The sequence below is a fragment of the Callionymus lyra genome, chromosome 7 (assembly GCF_982586985.1).
Source record: "Callionymus lyra chromosome 7, fCalLyr1.hap1.1, whole genome shotgun sequence".
NCBI lineage: Eukaryota > Metazoa > Chordata > Actinopteri > Syngnathiformes > Callionymidae > Callionymus > Callionymus lyra.
The window spans coordinates 22,489,797-22,512,316 of record NC_141824.1 but is presented as its reverse complement, the minus strand read 5'-3'; the positions used below and the strand labels follow the sequence as shown (position 1 = coordinate 22,512,316).

At 40.4% G+C, this 22,520-nt stretch overlaps 1 protein-coding gene across 2 annotated transcripts in view; it reads left to right on the top strand.

The window, feature by feature from the left end:
• Positions 1–382: 382 nt before the first annotated feature.
• cux1b (cut-like homeobox 1b) overlaps positions 383–22,520 on the top strand; it is a 67,452-nt gene continuing 45,314 nt past the window's right edge. For both annotated transcript variants that reach the window (XM_087795493.1, XM_087795492.1), the window contains exons 1-2: positions 383–548; positions 21,933–22,043. In XM_087795493.1, coding sequence (XP_087651619.1) covers positions 486–548; positions 21,933–22,043 — 174 coding nt within the window. In that variant the 5' untranslated portion in view covers positions 383–485. The remainder of the gene's footprint in view (positions 549–21,932; positions 22,044–22,520) is intronic.

Genomic DNA, 22,520 nt, shown 5'->3' with positions numbered 1-22,520 from the left:
GTTTATCCTTTATAAGCACTATAAACATCGAAAACATGTTATAATAAAGATGTACACGAAAAGGGGATTTCCGTTTTTAAAGTTTGTATAGTATCACATCACCGTAAACTCTAAAGGATATAAAATATATATTCTTTATTCTTTCGAGATCAGGCTTATAGTCATATTTTTTATTATTTTCTAAAAATGTTGTACAGCGATGACGAAATAAACAATATCACGGTAAATGTATATCTAAAGCAGTGGATCAATAAGATAGTTACCTGTTATAACTGCATGTTGATAAAACGCTATTTAAGCAATTATAATGGCGTTATTAAGGCAACACGCACGTCGAGTGACTCCGATCCGTACGCAGTCTGATCTTTTGTGTGATCTCTCTCTGTGATCCGGTCCGGGTGTTGCGGCCGCCCGGGTCCTCCTCACTGAACTCCAACCCCCGCGCTCTCTATCAGCATCTCATTCCTGTCTCAATATGTCTCAAGATGGCGGCCAATGCAGGATCGATGTTTCAATATTGGAAGCGCTTTGACTTACAACAACTACAGGTCAGTCTGGGCTCCTTTTTTTTTTTTTAAACCGCTCGACTCGTCGCTCGCCGCCGCTGTCTCGGCTCCGGGGTCGGCGGCGGTGTTTTTGGTTGTTGTTCGAGCGGCAGGCTCGGAGGTGTTTCGGGGGTAAGAACCGGAGAGCTCGTCCTCGCATTGATGAAAGTGGCTCTCTCTCTCCCTCTCTCTCTCTCTCCCTCGCGCTGATCAGAAATTGATCCTCTTTGTTCAATTCCACATCGATCGGACACTGCGACTGGGGGTAAAAAAAGCCGGGGCGACGCCGCGGGGATGCGGCCGCCGAGATTCTAACACAACCACACGGCTTTTGGAGAGGCTCGCTCCCCGGGTTAGCTCTGCTTTTATCGCCTGTTCTTCCAACTTTTACCGGAGCGAGCAGCCAGTTAGCCTGACGCTGGTAGCCGCTGGATGTTGGACCATCAGGGGGGAGAGAGAAAAACCCAAGTGCGGTGGCGCTGTGGTGACAGAGGCTAGCCACACACAAACACTTGTGTTTTTACGCTTTTTTTCACACTAAAAATTTCTCAAGTTCAATTCTAACACCGGGGCAGCCGTGTCTCTTGACGTTGGTGAAGAATTTAAAAACTAATGTTTTTATTTTATTTCATTTTTAGTGTGTGTTTTTGTGTTGTTCTTGGACGATCGGGGGGGAAGGTTTTTAAGCAAGAGTTTGTTGGTCAAGTGGAAATATCTAAACCTGACCTTGTTAGCGAGGATGAACTCCTGAAATCGTTCAGGTCCCTCACGCACGTCAGCAGTCTGGACGTGCACGGTGGAGCTCCATGGCACCGGACCAGGTTTTTTAAGGGGAAAATACTGGGCCTTTTTTTTTTTTTTCCCCTGTGTATGTGAATATAGCCCTGTATATCGGAGCGTGTTTGACCTATCACAAGACGTGCAGACAATGGCACTGTTGTTTTTTTCCTCCTCCCTTGGCATTTAATGCACATTGCTGAATTTCAAATGAATATTAGTAGCCCAGTTGCTGTCTTCATTTACATACGATCGCTTGGACGAGACAGCCTCGATTGTTCAGTAAACAGTATTTTCCTAAATATGTGCTTGTGTTTGGGATTTAAACTTTTATTTGGGTCACGGTGCCCGATGACCGGGGGAGACAAAAGGACAGTGAACAAGTCTTCCCAGCGGGCTTTGTGTTGCACTTATGCCACATCATCAAGGCTTCACTTCTCCTATTTATTTGATCCCGATTGGTCCTCCCGCTTCTTCATGCATTATGTAAAAAAAAAAAGAAAAAATTGCTTTCTCTTTTCTTTACTCACTATCTTATCTCCCACCCTCTTCCTGTCCTACCCCCCCTTGCGCACCCCCACCCCCTTGTCGCTTTTTTAGTTTCCGCTCCCCTCTCCGGCCCTCTCACCCAGTTTTCACCCATCTCTCCCTGATTGAACTGGTGTCTCTCGAATGTGTGTGAATTTGTTTGAGATCGGGTCTTTTTTTTTCATAGATGGACTGCCAGCGCGGACAGTGAAGGCACCGCCAGCAGCCAGGACATGAAAAATGCATCACATAAGTTTGTGATAAGGCCCTGGGTAATTATGGCAAAGGCCCCTATCACAAGCGATTAGTCAGGACAGTGAATCTGAGCGTGTGCAAAAAGGCTGGCGGTTGGCAGGCCTGTCTGCAGGATAGGAATCAGTTGGGTGTGTGTGTGTGTGTGTGTGCGCGTGCATGTGTCGAAACTGTTGAGAACATTCACTGTCTATTATTGATGACATCTTATTTACTCTCACTCCCACTGATGGGGCTCCGGGAGGAAAGCCTTCAGACGGGAATCTTTGTTTCTTATCTGTTTCTGATGATAATGTGGACTTGTTATGATATCATCACGGTCTCCACACATGGCCTTGTCAGACGATTGTGCTCACGTTTTTCATCTCGCTTGTGACCGAATGGACGGCTCACACTGTGCGCTAGCTCTGATCGTCCTGTGTAGTGGCAACCAGCGTTTCTTTATTCTTTAGTTTATTTCTGATGATGAAAATGCGAGGTAACTTGTCAGTAGCTGGAAGCCATCGTGGCTTCTTTTTTCTCCGAGCTCCAACTGCTGATGTTCATTAAAAGGGTATTTGATCAGCATATCCCAATCCTGTGTGAGAAAGTAGCGAGGTGGCGTTTGCAGGACAGTGTGTGCTTTGCAGCGGTGTAGCAAGCTGTTAACTTGTCTTCTGTTCTTGCTTTTTTTTCCCCCTCTACCCCCCCCCTCCCACTACAAACACAAATGGGTGCAACAGTGATGCTTTTAGCAAGGGCTCGCACACTTGCAAAATGGATCAGTGATTCAGAGATGATGGCAGGGTGACAGTGAATTACAGATGGAGGAGGTTTTAACGTCTGTAATCCCTGGCCGTCCATTACACAGTTGAGTTTCTTTCGAGAGGGATCATCACTCTTTTGAGCTATTCAAGCATTTAGCCAGAACATTGTGTCTCCACTTGGTCACTGGCCTCAAGATTATAAAAATGTATCTGCTTAAAAAGTTATCTCGATGACTTAATCAAACATATTTTATGTTCTTTAACACCAGGCATAAACTTGTACATACTTGTTTTGTGTCACACTGGGAAGTACAAAGTGCTGATGGTCCATAGCTTTGTTGTTTCTTTCAGACTGAGAATGTAGAACTTTCTTACTATTAAATCAGAAACTGGGAATTAAAGAATCAAATCTCGGAAAGTAATACCTCTGGGAAAATGCATGAAAAGCTACCTTAAGAAATGTAATGAGGGTAATGACCTGTATTAAGTTAATTTTTCTATTTACAGTATTAGCCAAACATGGGTCATTTTAAAATGTTTAATTTATATTTTAATAAAAGTGGACAGCTTTTTCGGCAAAGTAATAAAGTAGCCTGGCAAAAGATGTTATAACTAGGGCTATAGATTGAAAATGTTCTATACCGATGCCTTCGATACAATCAAACGAGAATTAAATAACGCATAGTAAAAACCTAACATTACATTTTTATACTTTGGTAAATTTCGACAAATAGTTTCCAGCACAAAATAAAACTTGCTATCAAGTGACTTATCAATGGGATGTTCACAGAATTTGTTTCGACTAAAATAATTGAATATTACAATATTTTCATCACACGTGGGTAAGAAACTCGGCACCAAATCCTGTTACAGTATGCGATATTTATCAAAATAATCGATGCAGCCTGAGTTTTAACAATTAAAAACTGTTCTGAAATTCTTTGCTGCTTGAAAGTAAAGTTGTCCACAAACAAAGGTACATAAATGATTTAGCATTGCGTCATTTGTTGGTTCCAAAATGAAAATCATAATTTCCGCTGCTTGTGTTGTGTCGAAATAAGTATTTTTGTAACACATATTACGATCAAAATGGCTTTCAATGGGCTGCTGAATTTTTGGCCTTGTCATTTGGCCCCCAGGATTTTCTGTTGTTTCTAATTTAGTCCGGATAGCATTCAAGTCACCTCATCACTTATCCGAAAACCAACCGCCTTAAGCCACTTTTTGAAAAATGGCCTCTCTTGTGGACATCTGATTAGATGTCTGCAATTTACTGCCGGTCTCACCAGTAGATTCAAGGACCCGGGGTTTGGTAAACTGATCCGGGGCGCTGTGGTCAGTGGCGACTCGCATGGTTTAAATCTCTCCGCGACCGGCCCGCCGTTGTCTGCAGGAGTTTTACTGTTAATTTATGAGCTGGTTGTCTGAACTTGCTGGTGGGATATTTTTACCCCTCTGTTGCTGCACAGGCTGGGGGGAGCAGAGAGGAAAAGGGGGGGCATCACGTCATGCGTTTACTGTAGCCAACCACTTCTCTGCCCAGTGACAAAACCTGGCAGTGGGACTGTGGCTTCACTGTGTGTCAGTGGGTGTTGAGCGACTAAGCATGAGTCAGAAGGGGGGGACGAGTGCACGTCAGGTCTTTGGTCTGCCCTCTGCCTGCTTCAGTCGGGGGTTCTAGCGTCCTATTTTCTGTGGGTTAATGGTTTGTTCCTTCTTGCTGTGCAACCGTGGAATGTGTAGCAGCTAGAGACTGAAAACAAATCTGTCCTTACACCTTATCAGTGGATTATTCTCAATAGGGGCCTGCACTCCCTGCTCTCTGATACAGTTTGCAACACTTTGAGAAACACTGCAGCCAGTTGGTAAAATATTTTAAGGTCTAACCTAACATTGCCAAGTGTAATGAAAGTGTTTTTAGTAGATTTTATTGGTTATTTAACTAGTACTGGACTAGTACATGTATTAACTTTAAAATCTGGATGATGAAACGGGACAAGAGTTTAGTGCGGAACTGTGTCTGTTACAATTGACATATATATATATATATATATATATATATATTTATCTCCCTGGATGGAAGGGGGGTTCTAAAAATTACACAGCAGGGCAAGAGGTAAAAAATACAGTATATTAATAGACAAACTAAAGTACAAGTCATTCTGTTGGTTGGGGTTTGGTTGCGTGTGTGTGTGTACGTGTGTGTACCCGCTAAGATGAGCACTAATACCAGATGGATTTGGAGGATCGTTGTCAGCGATTGAAAAAGAGAATTGCCGTTACGGTAAATAAAGTATGTTCATGTTATTATTTCTTTGACTGTCCTGGAGAAACAAATTTACCGTTGTATTGTTTACAAACCTTTATACGGAAAAGTTTTAACATGTTTTTAAAATCCTATTTCTTTTCCCTAAGACTGGTTTCTATGTCCGTGTGTGTTTTTGTTGAAATTATGTAGAGTTTAATTGATGTTTGACATCACTGGCAAGAAGTGTGATTATTTTGGGTATTTTCCAGGGTTTTTTTTGGTGAAAGAAATGCTCTTTCAATGAGACCTCTGGGGTATAAAGTAGTTTGCTGAGCCGATGCTGGGCCGATTGTTAGCCAGTGATGTTTTTAAGTTATGCCATATTCTCGGGATCGGTTGATATGCTCTAGCTGTGTGGGCGTCCTTCAGATTCATTGTTTTTCATTAGTGAGACTTTATAGTTAAGTGCAGTTGCTTTGAATAGTAAAAAGGAGCTGTTTTTTTTGCTAATCCTTTAAAATAAACAAGTAAATAACTCGATTTAATGTGAATAACAGTTGTATTAGATGAAGAAATTGATTTCAGGGTTGAGCAACTAAACTTGAAAAAATAATGTAAAAGGTTTAGCAGTCATTTTATTGATCAATCACATGCTATGTCTGATATTAGACCATTTTGTATTCATGTCATCACTCAATTGCTCCACCAGTTGTTTATTTACTCGTGTATATAAAATATTGCTTTATCATAAAAAAACTGAACTTGGTCTTTATACTTTGAATGAACCATGTCCTTCTTATGTATAGTTATGTACATTTCTTTCTATAGTAGTGTAGCTAATAGTCAGGATAATAGTTCTGTGTTCAACTTTTTTTCGGGGGTGGGTTAAGTGTTAAAACTTTTTGCTGCTAAATATTAAGTAAATATAAAAATACAACTCAAAACACACTGAAGATAAACTGTTCTAAAATGTATTTAAAGTATGCTGTAAATCATGGTCATAATGAATACCTTTTCAAGTCAAAATGTCATTGAGTATGAGATTATAAAAGAGCATAGTGTGGAAAGACTATTGTGTGGAAATTGAACAATATAAAGGAACAAAAAGAAATCCTCTTTAAATATTTAAACAGAAATGTCTAGTTTCTAGATAAATATTTGATGCTTTTAAAATTTGGAATGGCGTTGCATCTGAAAGATGGATGCGCTCGACGGCAGCTGTGTGGGAATTCAATGGGAATGTTTTAGAGATTTGGTCGTAGCTGTAAAAGACTGACCCCGGGTTAGTTTACTGTCTTCAGATGAAGCAGCAGTCTGACCCCCACCGAGCCATGCCGTGTTGTGAACAGTTAAACAAGACGTTAACGTGGAAAAATAAACAGGAGCAACCGACCAGAAAACCAAATGGAGTCTCATTTCCACTAGGTACCACAATGTGATAATTTAGACAAACTGCAGACGGACTCACACCAGGGGCCCCGGTCTTAGAGGGGAAAAAAAAAATTGACAAGTCTTGCTGAGTGCTCTGCTGGCTTTGAGGCTAATTCATTGGATCATTTTGTTCCATAAACGTGTCTCGTTGCATACGCCCAACTAAATGTGTTTCTGCCGCGAACAGTCTGTGGCCCAGTCGGTATGTTGCAGCCAAGGTATTGGTGAACCACTTGCCTTCCCTAATTTTAGTGTTGTTTTTCACACTGTTATCAAGAAGCTAAATAAGTCCTGAGTGTTCTTTCTGATCCCACGTGAACCCATGACTTCAGTATCAATGTCCAGTTAGATCATTGAGCGTATTGAATTCTAATAGGTCTATTGGTGTGTCCTAATGGTCCAAGTATTGAATTATAGTATTGGCAGAAGTTGATGGCTCCAGGATTGAATTATGATATCGGTGTACTGCAGGCTAATGGTTCTTGGTATTGAATTATGATATTGGTGCTCTTTGATGGCTTGCAGATTGAATTATGATGTGGCTTGCTATCCGCTAAAAGCTCCCTCCTTGTGGTTTTCAATGCCAATCATGGCTTCAGTTTCTGGATCTATAGTGAACCTTAAGGATCAAACCATCCGTCATCAACAACCTTTAGTCCCGGTTCCAACCCTTTGTACTCTTTAGTGGAGGATCCAGGTGGCGTTACACTGGTTCCTTTACAACATTTGTGTTAGTTAAACATGTGCATGGTTCTGTCATTTTGAACAAACGAATAATGTGACTCAGTCTGTGTCTGTGTAGCCAAGATTCTTCAACTCTCCATATGAAGTCATCGAAACATGGCAAACGTTTTGAATTGAATTGAATAAGATCACACAGTAATTAAGAAGCAATTTTAAGTTACAAAAGGGACCTCAGAGTTGCGTATATTAACGCTTTTCAATATTCCCTTAACCTCATTTGTGTGAGCGTCCACACCTTCGCAGTGTTTATGTTGAGATCATTCCCATTTTGGTAGTTTAAAAGCAGCCAGAGCCGCGCTGGTCAGCCTGCCAGCTCACACAGTAAATGGACGGCCTGCTTCTGTGTCAGCCCTCTAAAAATAACACAGACGGCTTGCTGGGCTCAGCAGAAAACTACCACTCATTATGATGATTCAACTACCCTGTATTCACAGGTGTGTGTCTGTGTGGGTGTGTGTGTATGTGTGTGTGTCAGGCTCATTTTTTTCATTTAACTATTTTATCTTTTATACACTTTGTTCAATCATTGTCATTCAGTCCGCTGAATTGGTTTACAGTGAGTCTGTTTTATTACATTTATTTTAAATGCAGAACCATTGTGTTATTTACTTGATCAATGTTTTTTCTACCTCTTTACAATTAATGACATGGATAAACCAAAATGAATGTACATGATTTGATTTCAAACGTTCTTAGTAACGTTTTCAGTAATACATAAATACTGTCAAAAGAACTACCATTTTGTACAACTGAAGCCATATTCTTTTGGTCACCATAATATAATTCTATTGCCTAAAACTCTAAATTACAATATGTATTTACCGAAAGCCCAAAAAAAGCTTTGCAGCCATTTGTAAAATAGCGACGCAGGAAAACAAGTCTATATAAAGTTCAAGAGCGCTAGTCTGACCCATTTGGATTTGTTTTCTTTTCCCTCCAATTACTCGCTCTTGATAATTTCTAAATCAAGTACTGTGTCTGCTTTCTACTTCGTTGAACGAACCCCTTTCACTAGGTTTATTCGTCGAGCGTCCTCAGACGACGATTCGACCTCCCCCAAACCTTTTGACCCAAGCAGCTGCCAGACTGCGGTCAAAGTTCACAAGGGGTGGCGACCCCCAGAGACCCCTGGCTGACCCGGACTGTCTGACCAGTCTAACCTTCAGAGCAAACAGATGATGACTTCACCATCTGTCTTTCCTTTATTGGGGTTTGGCCTCCTTGAACTTGAACTTGCTGTGTTTTGAGGCAGACCCTGAAAAAAACAAACCCTGTTGTACTAAAAATATTGTTCAGTCAAAAATGACCAATTCCCTGTTTGAGTATTGATGTCTGGGTAAGATAACAACATGTCTGTACCGTCATAACATTTGCAAGCTTATTTTCCAACTCTTCATCTCCAACAAATGTTTGTCATTGGTTTGCCATTCATTAAGGAGACCCTGACACTGTTGAATACTTTTATTTTTGGGGTTTCTGTGAAACTACAGTTATTCAAATGCATACGATTATGTGATACTTGTGTTTGCAAAATATCTATAAAACCAGTAGACATACTGTATGTTGATAATGAGAGTTTTAAAGAGTTTGTCACTCACTTGTTTGGCTTCTCGTTGCTGTTGTTAGCATGCTACGCTCTGTTGGGGACCACCAGAAGATGGCTACCAGACCAAACTCGGACTACAATTGAATTAACTTTTCAATGTTGTTTGATGTTATATTTGATTTTCATGATAAAACTGAAATATTTTTGTATGTAAGTGGTCTAGTGAGTCTGGCTTTTTGGCCTTGAATGGCCCGACACAATTTTTGAAAGTTGGTTTTCTTGTAGTATTGTATTCATTTGTAATTTTAATATGTATTCCAATGAAGTAATGTACAATTGGCTCCTTAGTTGAGTTGTACACATCGGAAATAACTTTTGTCGTTGTGCAATAGGAGTTTGGTGGACTTGAAGAAAACCTCTATAGTCCCAAGAATCTGTAAATGTTGACGGTCATTCCATTTAAAAGTGAGAGTCGTCCTCTTGAGGAAGGGAAGGGGGGAAGGGTCTGTGTGTTTAGTAGACAACGGATCATCCGCTGACTGCTGTCTGACCCAGAGTTCAGCAGTATGGTTATTAATAGGCCCAGAGGCCTCAACTTCCAGGAGGCCCTCTGATCAGCTCCAGATGTGGAATGAAGGGAAGACGATTCCAAGTTAGCTGATCCATGTTTCACACGAGGCGTTTGTAAAGACTGATAAAGAGCAAGACAGGAAGGGAGGGACGGGAGACCTTTTCACAGCAGGAGTGTGTTTTTGTGAGTCTTTGTTTTTTGTGTGTGTGTGTGTGTGTCTTTTGTTTATTACACTCTCTGCCCCGAGACCGAAAAGACCATAAAGACGTATGGCATCACCATGGCGACCATAATAACTACCTATAAAACAGCGTGTAAACTGTGAAATAAGACAAACAGACCAGAAGAGCCCTGACTGGCTGACTGAATGGCTGCCTTCTGCCATAAAACTATTTGAGAGCCAGACTGAAGGAATGCCTCGGAGGCTGCTGTGGCTGTCACGACACATGAAAGGATTAGACTCTGTGTTTTATCTCCTCTTTATCTGATGGTAATGGATAAGCTGAGTGTAGCCTATCATCCGACGCTCGGGCTGAGGGTTTGATGTTTTAGTAGGGTGACGGTTTGTTGAGTTGACCGCTTTGGTCTATTGATTGCTGTTTGATGGTTTTGATATGTAGGCTGTGCGGAACAGGTCAAGTCTTTTATGCAGTGAAGGCTCCAAATAGCTTTTAGCTGTCCTTCACTCCCCCCATTACTCTGGTGGTTCGTTTGATGTTTGGATCAATCAATAAAAAGAGCCTGAGCTCTTACACATGCTCCATCCTACTTCCAACCGAGCTCCATTCCTCTCCCGTCATTGTTCAGGCTTTCTATCGCATTCTCTCAACGCAGAATAAATGATATAATTACAAGCCATTACTGAGCCTAATGCAAGCTAATTATTCTGTCATTGCTGTAAGGATTAGCTATGCTGATTCTCCTGTTCACACTGTGTTTCGCTGCCGTTTCCTCTCCAAAGTCGTTGCTAGCAGAGCAGAAAACTCGTATAAGTAAGTAAGACTCGGCCCCGGGGACACGCTCTGTTGATGTTGATGATATAGACCATGTGTGTCAAACTCGGTCAAGTCCGAGTCCGCGCTAGGAAATGGTGACGGCGCAGGCTTGGACACATTAGTCTGTAGATGGGTCTAAGCTAATGGGGCATTTTGGATACATGTGCGCGAACATGCTGTTTCATTATGCTCTGCAACAACTCATGCTGTCACGGTGCTATTGGTCGTCCAAAGATAACCCGATCCAACGGACAGACGGGGCCAAATTGAACGACAGAAAAAAAAACTTTGTTATAGGGAGAAGGCAATTTATCGCAGCAAAAGTCACATGAGTGACGCATCTGTGCCAATAGCATAAAGCAGCCAGTCATCCTTGAATGAGGGTTTAAGTTAATTATGACCAATTAAACTTGATTCTGAGCAGATTATATCTACAAAAAAAAGTTAGAGTAGTTTTGTAGGCTGCTTCAATGTCAAGAGGTCATTTATAGGATATATGAGGGTAGAGAAAGTCTGTGCTTGGATGTGCACTGTACAAGAATACACACACTTTATGTCTTTGCGTCTATTTAAATTGATCAAAGAACTGTGACATCAAGTAATAATTAATAAATAAATAAATGGAAAGTATAAATCGCTGTTTAAAGAGAATCTGGCCAAAGACCACACTGTGATTTTCTCCCGCTTTGTTAAAAATTAACATCTTGAGAATAATTATTGTTTATTGCCGAGGTCAGTAACCTTTTATAGTGTTAACCTATGAACTCAAGCTAACACAGTTCAATTTTTTTTAATTTTGTAACGTTCTTATTTTTTTCTTCTAAATAGTTTCCTCTTAACTTCCGGAGGGCAGTCTTGTTGTTCTGCCGTGCATTTCTTGTCTCACTATGAAGCCCATTGATGGCTGGCCTATGTCAATTCTTGTTTGAATTATTTGAACATGTTCTGTAAGTAAGGATTAAGTAATTCCGGTAAAAATATATATATATTTTTTTATTGTATGAACTTTCGATTGGAAGATGAGTGTCTTGATTGGAAGGTTCCACCCCCAAAAAAGTCTTCTATGGTTCTAAACTGGTTTAATATTTTTTCGCTCTTACGGCTCTCGACTGCAAAAGGTATTGAAAATAAAGGTTGCAGTATTACACATGTATTCCTGTATCTTAAGCAGGGGGCCCGCAAGTCTGCGATCCCTGGTGATTTCAAAGATGGTGTATTTCATGGCAAACCATTGAAAGTTCTTTCACTCCATATGATTAATGTGTACCATCCCTCTTTAGGGTTAGGGTCCATTTTTATCCCATATCTTAACACTCCCCCAATCTTTTCCTCCTGACAAACAAGGCTTGCTTGGCAGAATTATGGCATTAATTCAGGGTTGAGATGTGTGATACTTCTTCCCAACGTTCTCCGGTCTCGCTCCCTCTCTTCCTCGATCTGCGCTGGGTTTGTAATGCGTGGCCTTTATCGTGGCTGAAGCAGCTCACTACTCCCTGATCCTATCTCAGATCTCAATATCCCAGCCGTTCCACCCTGTAAACGCAAGGATGAAAAATCTTGCCCTTTCACCAATGCATTACACCCGAACATATCGCCAAACCCCTCTCCGCCCGACGCACACTCCACACCACTCGCCCTTTGTGACACGGGCCTCTGGCGAAATCCAGGGCTCTGCAAAATTAGACCAAGTGAGCAGCACTTCCCTCGGAGCAAGAAGCTGTCTTATAGTCTTATTATATTTGTATTTAGGATCCGGCCTTTTGAAGCCCCTTTGTCGGACCGTGGGGTCAGGCAAAAAATAATGACTGGCTCTCAGTGAGCTTCTGTGGAGTTAAAGCACGGATGCTTGGGAGATAAAAACAACAGCCGGTCTCTCAGCAGAGAAACCCGGATCAATACAGACGAGGCTGCGGTGTAAAAAGGCTGTTTTTGATCCAGGCTTCCGTCAGCGTCGGCGAGGTGAGTCTTGACAGCGCCGGTGCTGCTGTTAGATATGGATCTGTGTTCAAAAAAAGGAGCAAAACGCTCAGGGACTACAAGCGTCTTGTTAGGCTGGTGGAGAGTGGAAGGTTGACCCCCGCCCCCAGCCGCCGAGAGCACGCTCGCACAGCACACACACGGTTGCACAGGAGCTCGCAAGAAATGTTTAGAGAACTTGCTCGTCACTGTGGAGCTATTGTTAGCTTGTGGTGAAGGAAACTTTGTGGATTTGATTACAGCGTGTGAGAGGAGAAGCAGAACTTGAGATCGGGGAGGATGTGCACCTTCAAACCCCCGTGTGCGGTTTCTTTTTTTTTTTTTTTCAAACGGCGTCTGCTGGTACATTCAAAGTTCCGCATGCTGCGACGTCAAAGGTATGATGGCAGACAGGCAGTCGGCATCGCAGTCTGTTATCTGCTATCTTGTTGTTGTTTTGAGGGGGCGGGTCTGTGATCTGTGATCATGTACCGTGGCGTTGTGGCAAAGCACGGCTGTCGCTTCCCGACCGAGCCACCGCCGCCGCCCCGTGACTCCGCCCCCACACGGTAGGTTTGGCGTGTAGAAGCCACTCAGCCGCGTTGGAGGTGAAATGCTGCGAAAAGGGGGGGAAATGGTGGGGTTGTTTGAAAGGTAAGCTTTATAGATTGCAGATAAGACTTCTCTCCAGACGCCTTTGCTGTTTACTATCATAACCACATAACAGCCTCAGACTTGCCGCAGATGAAAGGAAAGATTAGACGCAGCACCGATGGGTCCCGGGAACTTTTTTTCCTTTCAAGCAAAAAAAAAGTTGTTTTAATTTTTTATTTTCTAGTGCTTAAAAGAATCAAAGTGTTAAAATATAAAAACCTCAAATTAGGGACTAATGCCAGTTTTTCTGTTTCATACCAGAACGCAGTTGCATAAGGAGCCGTGGCAGAAGTCGGTGAATATTTATAGTCTGCATTCAAAGCAGTATTTGCTTTTGTTGTAACATAATGAAGTGATTGTTTGTACAAGTCACATGTAATTAAAAGTGCAAAGCACAGTGTTGGTCTGAGGATGTCTGGAAAGCAGACCATAGGAGTTGTCTCTTAGGCTTAGCAGTTTGGATTTTAACTTAATTTAAATTCTTTTTTTGGATGCTTTTGGCATTTATAACTCTTGTATGAGGCGTTTTAATTTTAATGAAAAGGTTTGGCTTTTAAAAAAAGTTATTAGACTTTCAATACAAATATTTCTTCCATGAATACTAGGGGGATAATACAATATCAATACACTAAAATATTGCAAGATATTTCTTCTAAAATTCTGTATCAATATTTAACAGCACTTTGTCAATCAAAAAAAACAAACAACTGGTTTATTGATTACTAATTTCCCGAAGGAGATCTCCAAGGGGATTAATAATATTTATCTATCCATTTATTTCATGACTTTCAAGTCATATTTTATAGTTTATATTTCAATTAAGCGTGTATAAATCAAAATCAAAATATTTAAAAATGTACAATTGCCTTTAAATAATCACAGGATTTGTTCATTTTTGTGTTGCAAATAAACTTCCGGCAGCTAGATGGCAGCAGTTATGTCCTTCGCAACTTAAGTAACTGAGGTCAAGAGGATACAGTCAACTCCAGCAGCTATAAAGCTGATATTTTGGTTTCAAAACAAAGCAGTTACCACTTCGCCAAAGGTAATGCAGAACTCAAACCCTGGTATTATGATACGAAACGTATCATCAAAAAGATTCTTGCCAATACACACACCTATAAAGTCATTATTAAACTGATAGTTTCAACAACACCTACTCCTCATTCATTGTCGCTAGAAGGTTAGCTACTCGATGTATGAACACCTGTGTGCTCTTTAAACTACACAAAAGCTTTGTCCTTGAAGGAAAAAAAAAAAAAAACGGTCTCATGTTAAAGCTTTATAGATGGATAGAATTCAGTCTCTTTATATTCCAGCTGGTAACTGTTGAGCCGGTTAAATATTAATCTGGGATGTTAAAATTGAATCCCGAACTGATGAAGTTGTATAACACAGCCGTGATTCATCGTTGTCATCGACTTTGTCATCCTTGTTCTCGTCAGTACTTTAAAGCGCCGGGTACATGCGACTCGCTCTATACCGTGTTGTGTAGCGCTTTATGAGCTAAGAGCTATTTATGTCCGTGTAAACGTAGCCGGTGTGTTTGAACTGGAGGAGACATGGCAGTCTACTTGGCATGTCTGACTGCAGACGAAGTGTAAACAAAGCGATTCTCTCAGTCACAGCTCCAATTATTCCACAGAGAATGAGATCTGAGGGGGAAAAAAAAAAATCGGTGTGTGTGGTAGGCCTTTCCTCTGCCGGCACTCCTGGTCACCGCGGCAGCTGCGGGATCGACTTCGGTTCTGTGTACACAACAATAACTTTGTTGTCATTCCACCGGCCTATCTGTGTGCGCCGTCGAAGCGTGAGGGCACACGAAAATTCCGTGAAGTTTCGAAACCTCAATTAGAGTGCGTCTGTGTCCCCTTATCTCATTTACTGGATGCGATCGGCGTAATCGGACATGCCTGATTGGTGGCTCACATTTAATGAATCATTCCGCTGCATCGTCACCTGTGGCTCATTACGGTAATTGAAGCAAATTGGTCGGAGAGAAGACCTCTCTGTCGACGGAATTTCATTAGACGACGCACACCTTGACTCGGAGGGTCGGTGGTAATACGATTTGTTTACCCGTGATCTTTTTGTTTATGACGGAGCAGCTGGATGGAGTAGCCTTTTTTTTTTTTTTCCCCTCGCTATCAGAATGTGGGGGAAAACCGGGCTCCCCCAAGTTAGCACTGTGTCCTGTGTGCAGTCACGCGAGAGCACACGCGTGTCGGAGCGGCGTGCGGGAGGCTTCTTGGCCGAGTTGGTGTTGGAGTCTCTCTAGGGAGTGTTGGCAATCTGTTCCAATCGTCTTTACAGCTGACCAGACGACCAAATGAACCAGGACAGAGACCGCCGCTGTGGGCCAGTCCAGCAGAGCCAAGCAAAGACGATGGCGTCGACATTACAGCCACTAAACGTTGCACCGCGCTCTGCATAATCACGCCGCTGTAAAATGCTGGACTTCCAAGCTCACAGTTCTTAACCGATGCAGATTTCTAATTCCTCAGTAGTTGTGACTGAATTGAAACTAGGGGGCAGCACATGGGGTCTTCTACGCTAATGTATACTGATGTTACCATGGCAACCACACTTGTGCCTTAGGACAGGGATGTCAAAATCTTTTAACGGTCAGGGTCGCGGGGCCAAACAAAAAGAAAAGTATATTCACCAAACTGTCTGTAACAGGAAGTATGAGTCTGTTTTGTATATTGTGCCTTTTTCTTCTTTAGTAAACATGTCCATCAGTGTTGGTCATCTCTTATTGGAAGTCAGTATAATTGTTGACATGCATGATCTGAAGATGAATTGACTACCGTATTTATCGTTAATAATTTGAATTGGAGGATTAATTCTACCCTTTTGTTGAACCCCTTAAGATGCCAAATTTGGCGGATTAATAGACATCTTATTTTACCCACTTAGTTTTAGATGCATATTACTGGATCAAAGTTAAGTTTATAATTAAGAAGAAGTCTATCAAAAACTAAGAAGAAAATCGTTGTTGTAGATTGAAAGAATTCAATGAAAACGGTTTTGTGGAGAAAAGGCTTTGGAGGATTAGTGGATGGTGGGAGGAAAATTGATGTATTTTGAAAATATAGTTGCTCAATGCTAAAATCATATTTCAACATTTAAAACAAAGACTGGTGTCTTGTTCCGTTTAGACTCGCATTTCCTGTTTCCATTAATAGACTTTTCAATGAGTAGAAATGTTGATTTGAAAGTATTACTTGGATGTATTGAAACGTACTGTGATGGTAAGTAAGTAATTTTTATTTATATAGCGCTTTTCCAGACCAGGGTCACAAAGCGCTTAAACAATCAAAACAATACTCAATAAAATATATACTTTAAAGGTCAAGCTAAAACTACCTCTTAATTCAAATGTTTATTTGTTAATAACATTGATTATTGTTTGGTAAAATCTTCTTTACCCACTAAATTGTGCTTACCCCTTAAAATATTACTGTAAATATCCAAGATTTAAAATACTATGGTTCTTGTGGTCATCACTTTATGATTCCCGCATCCCATTACTCTGAATGTTTGCACGGCTTCATTTGAAATATGTGACACAGAAGGTACACACTTGGAAAAGTGCTGATGCGGCATGACTTTGAAGTAGTTAACCAAACTGGATTCATCCCCAGAGCAGCTTAGCCGTCGCCGTTCCAATGTTTTCAGAGCAGCTTTCCCAACACTGCAGATATGACTCACTGCTCTTCCTCGGAGATGGGATGCCCCATGTTTTTTTTTCTGTTGCTCTGCCCAGTGCGTCAGATTAATACTTGACGAGTCATTAATTAATTTGGGTGACAGAACTGCACCGCATGAATATCAGCAACATAAAGGGGTTTTTTTGTCCACCGTTGCCTTAATATTGTCCTTGTACCTTTAAGAAACACACCAATGTTTTTACTTTATTTTATACTGGTTTAGGATAGTGGGGATAATGTAGGAGTTAATTGGCTCAGCATAGACTTGACCCAGATCTTACATCAACTTGCCTCTAATTTGTTTTACATCCAGGACTACTGTGAAAGTACTCCAAGAATGGATCAAACATTACAAAGGTTTTGAAGTGTTTTTTTTTATTTTTATCGAAAGGCATATTTGTTGTGGCAAAGCTGTTGGTTGTACAATCCAAAACATTTTTTTTCAAATGTCCTACATATCTAGTTGCTGATTAAATTCATGTTGCATATCTGGATGCGTGTTTTTCCAAGGTTTGATTTGAGTTTAGTTTTATCAGTGATTTACTGTTACTCACGTCAGCCTTCAGCTGAGCAAATAACCAAATCTCATCTTCAATTATTTAACCCAGCGTACTTAAATATGCGAACACACACACACACACACACACACACACACACACACACACACACACACACACACACACACACACACACACACACACACACACACACACACACACACACACACGCACTAAATAATGTGTGCCTTAATCTGGAATGTATTGGTCTCCCCAATGGTCAGTAAGATTTTAATGTGTGTGAACAGGGGGGTGGGAGCAGGGATTGTGCACTTTTGGATGTTACGCTCTATCAGCAAGATGAGTGTAAAGTCTGTCCATGTCTGCTGATGTGGGCAGAGAGTTTGCTGCATAATCAAAACCCCACTGTGTGCTCGGGTCCTTTTTTAAAAAAAAAAAAAACCAAGACCATGCCCATAATTACTTGGCCACTTGGCATTGAATCAATCCTCTTTCATGTGCGATGTGTTTATTTAGCTTAGCACTGAGAATTATTGTTGGAGCAGGGATTTGGTAACGCATAGAAATATGTGCTGGGTATTGGAAGAGGATTGGGACGAATCAAGGCCGTCAGGGATTGGAACCTTACCCCCCGAAGAGAAAGCCCAGTGGGAACCTGTGCAGGATATATTTACACTCCCAAAATATTTGATTAATGGTTCTAGGGAAGCAAGACGGAGACGGTCGGGCATTGTCTACTTAATAATATCGTTGCCATTTTAAGACTGGATTGGGTTAACGCAAGACAAAATACTTTCTCCCATTGGACATCTTTTTTTAACTTATTGATTTTTATACTTACACTTGGTTTCTAACTGTATGATTTTTTTAATGTAATGTGATTAGTTTTGGATCAATTCTACTAATAAACATCTAACGTACGGGTGAGACATTTAACCCTTGTTAGTTTTATTATCGACCAAATTAAATCAACTGTCAAACTGGCAAGTGTGCATCATCTGAAACTAGGGACAGCTTCTGATTTTTTATAGTTTTGGGAAACTTTCTACCTTAAATAATGTATGAATCTGCTCGCTAACGCTTGATAAGCTAGCGCCCTCTAGAATGGCCTCATAGGGAATTGTTATCGTGCATCTTTTAACAATGTATTTCGAGTAAAGAATCGGTGACTATAAAACAACAATACAAATCATTACAAAAACATTATTGATGTTAATAATGTACTCTATAAACCTGGAGATGACTTTCTCTAGGAACCTCTGTAACTATCTAAAAGTTTTTAAGGTTTGAAATTCTCCCTAATTGTGACGCATGGAGAAATTGTTGATCTTAAATTTTGTGCCACAATCCAATAAATAAACACATTTTTTATGGTTCTTTGAGAATCTGTTGATGTCTAAGTTTATCTTATCATTGTATCAATGCAAAATGAAATGATTGGTCTAAATTGTTTTTGTTTAACAAGGTAATTGAATAGCGGGCTGCACACTTGTTGTATCAGCTGGTGACATGTTGTTTTATTACCCATTACATTCTCAACAGTAACATAGAAACATTTCAATTATGGAATGAGTTATTGCTTTTTAATTTGTTTCTTGATGATGGGAAAAAATCTTGGAGGGGAATTCCGTTTTCATACGAATGATTGTTGTGTGCAAGGTAACAATTGCTTTTGTGTGTTGATGTCAATGGTCGTGGTGATGGACACCTGCAATATTTTCATCCAAACATATTGATATAATAATGTTCTGTGATGAAGCTGTTGATTTAAACCCCCTAATAGCCAGTATCTTCTATTATTTTTTAGTACATTTGACCTCAAGAATCCTCTAGTGTCATTCACCATAATAACATTTTTAAACGATGGACTAAATTAACTGAATGTCTAGATTATTAAAATGTTTTTTTTCTAATAAAGTGGGCTGTGATTCCTCCATATTTGTTACGTTTATATCACTTTAATTTATCACTATTATACTAATCAGCCTTTTTGTAAAGCTCAAAATGTAGTTTAAATGATTTTCTTTAATGAGAAAAGCTTTATTTTCTATTCATTGTGGTAGCTTTATTGATACAGAAAACACATTTTCTTGGAATAAAATGCTGAAGTGTCTGCCAAGTGGTTCTACTCATAATCATAATGGTCCTGAACAGAAACATTCCATTCCATTTTTTTGTTGTATTTAATTCATTTCGCTGATGTGTCCTACTTCTAAAAAAAGGCCCTAATACATCCACTTATGATTAATATGTGCCAAGTTTATTTTAGTGTCTCCGACCAGCTGGGCCATACATTTTTTGCCGCCGCGGCTAATCTTCACCAATACAACAATTACACCTCTTCCGCACGAACTGGAGCATTCAGTTTTTTTTTTTTGACAATTAATTTAACATGATTAAAATTTATTAGGTTCCCTCTTTTAGTAAAGCTTTGCACAAGCGCACGCTCGACTTGACTAACGCACAGTGCAGCTGCTCCATGGCCATGGGCAGACAGGCTGCTACATCAACGGCTCCACGGGCAGCGAGAGCAAGATGGCATGTAAGCAAGTGAGCAGTTATTTATTTATTTCTCACCCAACATCCTGTGCTACTGCATTAAACCCATTACACAGGACGGTCGACTAAGTCCATTTGTTCTATTTTTTTTTTTTTTATGGTTTGTGGGTAAAACGAGATCACGGCTGCTTTGGGAATTAAACTTAATGCTGATGGAGGAAAATCTTCTAATTAGTTCTTGATCACACTTTTTCTTTAGAGACTCCTTGTGTGTGTGTGTGTGTGTGTGTCGGTGGTGTGAGTGATGCAGGGAGGTGGGCCTGTGTGCGTGAGTGTGTTTTGGGACCTTGTCAGCATACTGAGCCACAAGGGCCCCTGTGGTAATGTGTGTATTAAATGATTAGTGTGTTAGTTAGCATAACGGCCCTTCAGCAGCGTTTAATCACTCTCAGGGGTGGGCGGCCTCACAGGAGGATGGGGAGACGAGGAGAAAAAAAAGGGGGGGAGTGAAGCACAGGAGATGGATTTAAATGGAGAAGGCTGGTTGAATGAGTGATAGGGTGATCTTTAAAGAGTGGAAAAATAAAGAGGGGGGGTAAAAAAACTACTGAGGGAGAGCAGGAATCCGAGCAAAAACATCATCCCGCTCCCCTGTGTTCCGAGTACAATCTCCAACCATCTTTACAAGTCCTGATCGTCTTGTTAATGTCAGCACTCAGCCCATCATCTGGAACAAGTCCTACAATTGGCTATTAATAACGCGAAGGCGGGCGAGGGTGGTTTGTGCCGCCGCCTTGACAACACGGCTGTTGTTCTTAATTGTACTGTTGCTGTTATGCAAAGAGGGGAGTGTGTGGGGGGGGGGTCTTCTTGTGCCGACAATCAAAAATGCCAATTTACCCTAATCTGTGGCAGTCATTGAAACCTGTTGCATAATAGTGGTCGGGATGGAATGCGGGCTAACTTTTTTTTTACCGTGCCACTATACGGGTCATTTCCACTCTGCATCTTAAAGTAAATCATCAAGAAAAACTCAGTTTTCATTCACTTTATACAAAACATGCATTACCTGCAAGTGCATTGTTTTGGCATTTAGGTCTCAATTTTACACATAAATCATGAATTAACAAGGTGTCAGTCTTTTATGTTCCTATAAAAATTTCCTATAAAAAAAAGTTTTTTTTAACCTTTTAATTTATAGATTTCTTATGTATTTGGACAACGTTTTGATTTCCATCTTCAATAATATACACATGTTTACAATGTGTTGCAGGATAATACATTTAACTAATTTTACTTGAATATCTAGTTACTGTTACGGCTAGGAGTAGTTGAAAAGCAAAGATAATAAGTTAATCATAAATCTTTGGGTTTCTAATTCGCTGAAGGAAACACATTTGTTTAGGCAGATTATGTTAGCAATACAGGGTAGTATTCAAAGCAGTTCCGATGGAAGTCAAATTCTAAGGAAAGCATTTTTAATTCCCATGTTTGTGAGTTTAACATAGAATCGGCAACATATATTTTCACTAAATTCTTTATTGATTTTATCAATAAAAGCAAGCCTTGAAATTAAGGAAACAGTGTAGATTTATATTAAAACTTAAATTGAAACATGCATTACATAATTTTCACACTTTATTTAACCATATGAATTATTTTCTATTTAAAATTGCTCAAAGGGTCACTTTTTTTTATACAGAGCAATAAAGAAGTTGAAAATGACAATGTCAACATAACTTTAATTGGCTGGTAAATTCTTGTCATTGAAGGCCAGTGACTAATGGACGCTTGTTGCTTCATTATTTTATTGTTCTTCACATTCCTACTTGCCACTGAACAGAATGTTAAAGATGTTGACTAACCTTCTGCCAGCCATCATGGATACATGCTTGTAAATGAACAACTTAATTTACTGACTTTGGTTGCTGACTTTATGGGATCAAGTACAACTGAACAACCAGGCCATGTCACTCAAACTTGCATTGAACCGCACACGTTAATCACATGTCACGCTCTTTCACACGTCACTTTGAAATTGGTTTTAAGGTTCATTACAAATCTCTGGGATTTTTTTTTTTTTTTGTCCAGTTTGGGCCACAATCCCTTGTTGAATTTCCTAATATCATTTCCTTGTAATGTCAATAAAATATGAGTATAGATGCAGGTCTTTTCATTTTGAATCTCATCCCCTGGTTTTCTGTTGCAGAAAGAACTCGATGCCACCGCCACACAGCTTGCCAACAGACAGGACGAGAGTGAACAGTCCAGAAAGAAACTAATCGACCTGAGCCGCGAGTTCAAGAAGAACACACCAGAGGTGAGTCTCTATTGTATTCAGACGGCAATCGTATCTCCTTTTCATTTTTTTTTTTTTTCGTACTCTTCCGTCAGTGCGGAGGTGATTATTTACTGAGAAAGCTGAGGAGGAGAAGACGGAGCCGAGATGCAGGCTTGGCTCCCATAAATAGTCTCTCCATTAGTTTCCCTGAAATCCTAAAGAGACAAAACAGAAAACCCCTCAGGAGTTTGTATTATCTGACCTAGTTTTTTTCTTTTTTTTTTATGTGTGCAAAAAGTGTGGTCCGTGAGTGTGTGTTGAAGAGCAGGAGAGGAAGGCAGAGTGTGTGACAACACTACTAAGTGGGATCAGGAGGGAATTCTGTCCTGTTCCCTGTGTTTCCATCACCCCTCCTGGGAATATTTGTTTCATCTCCGTTACCAAGGCAACCCATTTGAAACCACACAGCAAAAACAAAGTATTGTTGTGTTATTATTGGTAATGTCACCATGGTGA